Source organism: Halyomorpha halys, unplaced genomic scaffold, assembly GCF_000696795.3.
Source record: "Halyomorpha halys isolate HHAL.00 unplaced genomic scaffold, Hhal_1.1 Scaffold298.1, whole genome shotgun sequence".
Lineage (NCBI taxonomy): Eukaryota > Metazoa > Arthropoda > Insecta > Hemiptera > Pentatomidae > Halyomorpha > Halyomorpha halys.
The window spans coordinates 621699-625657 of record NW_027107540.1 but is presented as its reverse complement, the minus strand read 5'-3'; the positions used below and the strand labels follow the sequence as shown (position 1 = coordinate 625657).

General features: G+C 31.1%; 1 protein-coding gene across 1 annotated transcript in view; it reads left to right on the top strand.

Annotated features, from left to right (window-relative positions):
- dlt (codanin-1 like protein dlt) overlaps positions 1 to 3959 on the top strand; it is a 64056-nt gene that overhangs the window by 43475 nt on the left and 16622 nt on the right. The window contains exons 9-10 of the mRNA XM_014420914.3: positions 587 to 747; positions 2972 to 3410. Coding sequence (XP_014276400.1) covers positions 587 to 747; positions 2972 to 3410 — 600 coding nt within the window. The remainder of the gene's footprint in view (positions 1 to 586; positions 748 to 2971; positions 3411 to 3959) is intronic.

The window sequence follows — 3959 nt, the reverse complement described above, 5'->3', positions numbered from 1 at the left end:
ATTTATTTATTTATAATTTCCCCCAAAAAAACGACAGGACTTTTTGAATGACCTGGTATATTTAATTTTTCAAAATTAATTTTTTTAATTTAGGATATATTTTTAAAAATGTTCTTGAAAGTTTGTTCAAAAAAATTAAACACTTCAAATTTGCTGACAACTTCATGTTTGGTAGAACTTGGTACCCATGTTTCTCATTGGCTTGCTAAAAATACTGTTGTGTTAAATCAGTCCTGAACTTATCTATTATTCTTTAAGCAACCATTTGTCTCTTTTTATTGTGCGTAGTCAGGAGCACTTTAGAATGATTTTACTTGTTTTAATAGAATTTGGTAATCCATTTTCTTATTAGCTGACTAATGAATCCATTAAGATAGTTTATATTTTAAAAACCATATAATTCAAATGTTTTTAATAATATCTATTCAACATTTTTTTATTGAATATAAACCATATTTAGTTGAAAACCTTGATTTTTTATATCATAAATTGTATTATTTTTATGAAAATATTTAATCTTGTTGTATGTGTTTATATATATTTAATTATTTTATTTTATTTTACATTATTTTAAAACTATTTTCAGTTGATTCTCTTTGTCCTGATAAGAGAAATACCCATTTGTGGACTCTTAAAGTGAAAATTATTCTAGCTAAGTTTTTAGGGTATATTGAGTTCTATTTTAATAGGCATAATTACAAATTGAATGGAAATGAGAGAAAACAATTAATCAGCGTGCAAGCAGAGGTAATTATGTGTTAACTTAATTTTTTATTTAATTTTGATTTTTTTGAACAGCCTGACTTTCATATAGACTTAATTTTTCATACATCCGATGATATCATGATGGAGTGTTAAAGGGCAATTCAATTGCTTAATAACTTTGGAAACATAAAATGGTCCAGGTTGGCTGTTCATTCATTCATTTTAAACCTTTGACAACGGGAGGGTTAGGTAAAGCTTGTGCTACTAAGATGGTGAACTTAAGAATGCAAACCACTCCAGAGTACTCAACATCTTTTACAGCTCCATTTTCCTAACTAATTAACTAAGTAACTAAATAAGTATCAACTAGTTCATACAATGCTATGTTCTTTTCCCTGGCCTAGCTTCTGAATTTTAATACTTTCTCTTATTTAGTTTCTTTATAATGTATCGGGTTGTAAGATAAGTTCATAGTGTTTTTTACTGGTAATTTAAATAAAAACTTCAGATTCTTGTAAATATTTTTAATCAATTATATATGACCCATTTTGGTCTATTACATGTTGCCATCTTTCAAGTAATTTTTTAATTCTGCCCTCTCAGAACTTCTCAGATTTTTGCGCAGTCCTCGAGCGAATTAAAGTGTTTCTCATTGAGAGAGTTTTGAAGGGCCTGAAATAAGTGAAAATCTGTTGGGGGAAGGTCTGATGAATAGGGTGGGCGGGGAATCACATCCCAGCCAAACTCCAATTATTTCTGTCGGGCCTGCAAAGATATATGAGGACGGGCGTTATCGTGATGGAAAACTATGCCTTTGGGATTAGCCAATGCTGGATGCTTTTGCTCAACCATTGCCTTTAATTGTTCTAACTGGGCACAATATACTGCAGAATTAATGGTCTGGTTGAGTGTGAGGAGCTTAAAATAAAGGATAGCTTTCCAATCCCACCAAATGCACAGCATATCCTTTTTTTAATGTAATCCTGCTTTTGGAATTATTAACGGCGGGTTACTTCATTTTCCCCAGGACTTTTTCCTCACAATATTATTATTCAGGACCCACTCTTCATCCCCCATTAGCAACCTCTTTAAAAATGGATCATTAACATTGTGTTTCAGGAGGGAATCACTAATGGATATGCGGTCCAATAAATTATTTTCCATCAAATTGTGAAGAACCCATTTATCACTTCGAGAAACATATCCCCCAGCCCCAAATGATTTGAGACACTTGCATGAGATATGTTAAATGTTTCTGCGATTCTCACGTAGAGTGAGGGTTGTCTGTGTCAAAAACAGTTGAAGAATGACCCGAGCACTTTGTGTCTTCCAAGTCAAAATTTCCGGTTCTGAACCGAGCAAACCACTTACGGATGATGCTTTCTCTTAAGGATCCATCGCCATACACACTGCAAATTTTGTTAACCATCTGTGCTGTGGATTTTCCTTTTCAGAAATAAAAAATCATTAAATGATGAAAATGAATTTTTTTCTCTTCCCTTTTGAGCAAGAAAAATACAACTTAAGGATACGAAATCTTGTTTGAAACTGTTGTGTAAAAGCACCTTAACTAATCTTTTTTTAATGATTGGAGAAGTTTGTTGGGGGGTGCGGTCAGCAAAGAACAACATAAATAAACAAAACCATATTTATTTATTTTATGCCGACGTTTCGACCTGAGTTTCAGGTCATCATCAGGGGTTATGGCGTAGAAGGTAGGCCTGCAACTAATCTTTTTTTAGAATATGTAAACATTATTGACCGAGTAAACATGATTTTATAAACACAGAGAGTATTAAATTGAAATATTGAAAAACGCTACAAACTTATTTTACAACCCAATAATAATATTACACATTTAAAAAATAATCCAAGTTTATTTTGTTTCCCATCCTCCTTTTTAATTTTTGACTTTGGACACAACACTGGTAGAGTTAAAATGTATGCAATCCTTATTCTATTTAATTTATTTTAGTATTTACTGATTACGAAACCAAGAAATTTTATGTATAAAATTAAATGAAAAAAATATTTACATCACAAGATCTCCCAGCTTAAAAATTACAAAAGCAGTAGACCATCCTATAGAGCACGGCTCCCTGCATTCTTTATGTACAGTCTGTCAGTTTGTCCATTGGGACCATTTCAGTGAATACTACACCACCAGTTAAATGTCGTTAAAGGATTAATAAAATTTTATCCACTACAAATAACGTTTTCAAACCTTATATTTTAATTTTACTTATTGTTTTTTGTTTTTTTTTAGATTTTACCTTCTTTTGACATCAAGAAATGTTTGGTAGAAGCGATAAAAAATGGAATTTTAGTATTAACAGTTCCATGGATTGTTGAGTTTTTGAGTATGGCAGATAATATTAGCACCCTTGTACCATATTACCATGACATCCTATTTACGTTAACGACTTTGTATCTGTCATATTGCATAAGACACAAAGATTTATCAAAAGGATCAAGCTTCAAAAAAGAACAACTGCTGAAAACTTCAATTTTAATTCCACAGAGAACATTTGCTGATGAAAATGCTTCGAATATTGAAGGAATCACGATTTTTCTTAATGAATATTCCTTTACTTTTATAGTATTATGGATAGGTAGACTCTTTGACAGCAAAATTTTGGGAGAATCATTGTTCTTTGATAATGCTCTTGTATATCAAGATAAAATATCCCAAGTAAAATTTAGAAGTAAGTGTAAAGTTAATTTACAATAAATATAAATTCAAACTTTTATAAATATCACAATGAAATATTTAATGGTTATAACTTATTTAAAAGATACTCACACAATGATGGTACCAATATTAAGGGAGAAAATGTAATAGGATTAATGGAGTAAAGTTATTATTATATTGTGGGTTTTGAGGATCAGTCAATAATACAACTATATTTAGGTGACATTTCGTAACTTTACACTATAGTATAGGTGCCTATACGGGCTGTGGTGCATAAAAAAAAATGTATGTTTTATTTATTACTGAGAATCAATATTCTGAGAAATTCGAGGTCTGGTAGAGTTTAAAACAAGGAGATTCTTTATCACCTATCTTATTTAATCTGGCATCCAGTAAGCAACTAGGTCTTGAAATAAAACAAAATACATGGTTAGCAGTAGAAATATGAGCAATTTTGGCAACATAGATATAGGAGGAAATATATAGGGAGATGGTCAGGGTTGCGGTCAATAGTGAAACAAAAATAGTTTACAACTATTTATTTTCCAACGTTTCGCCCCAC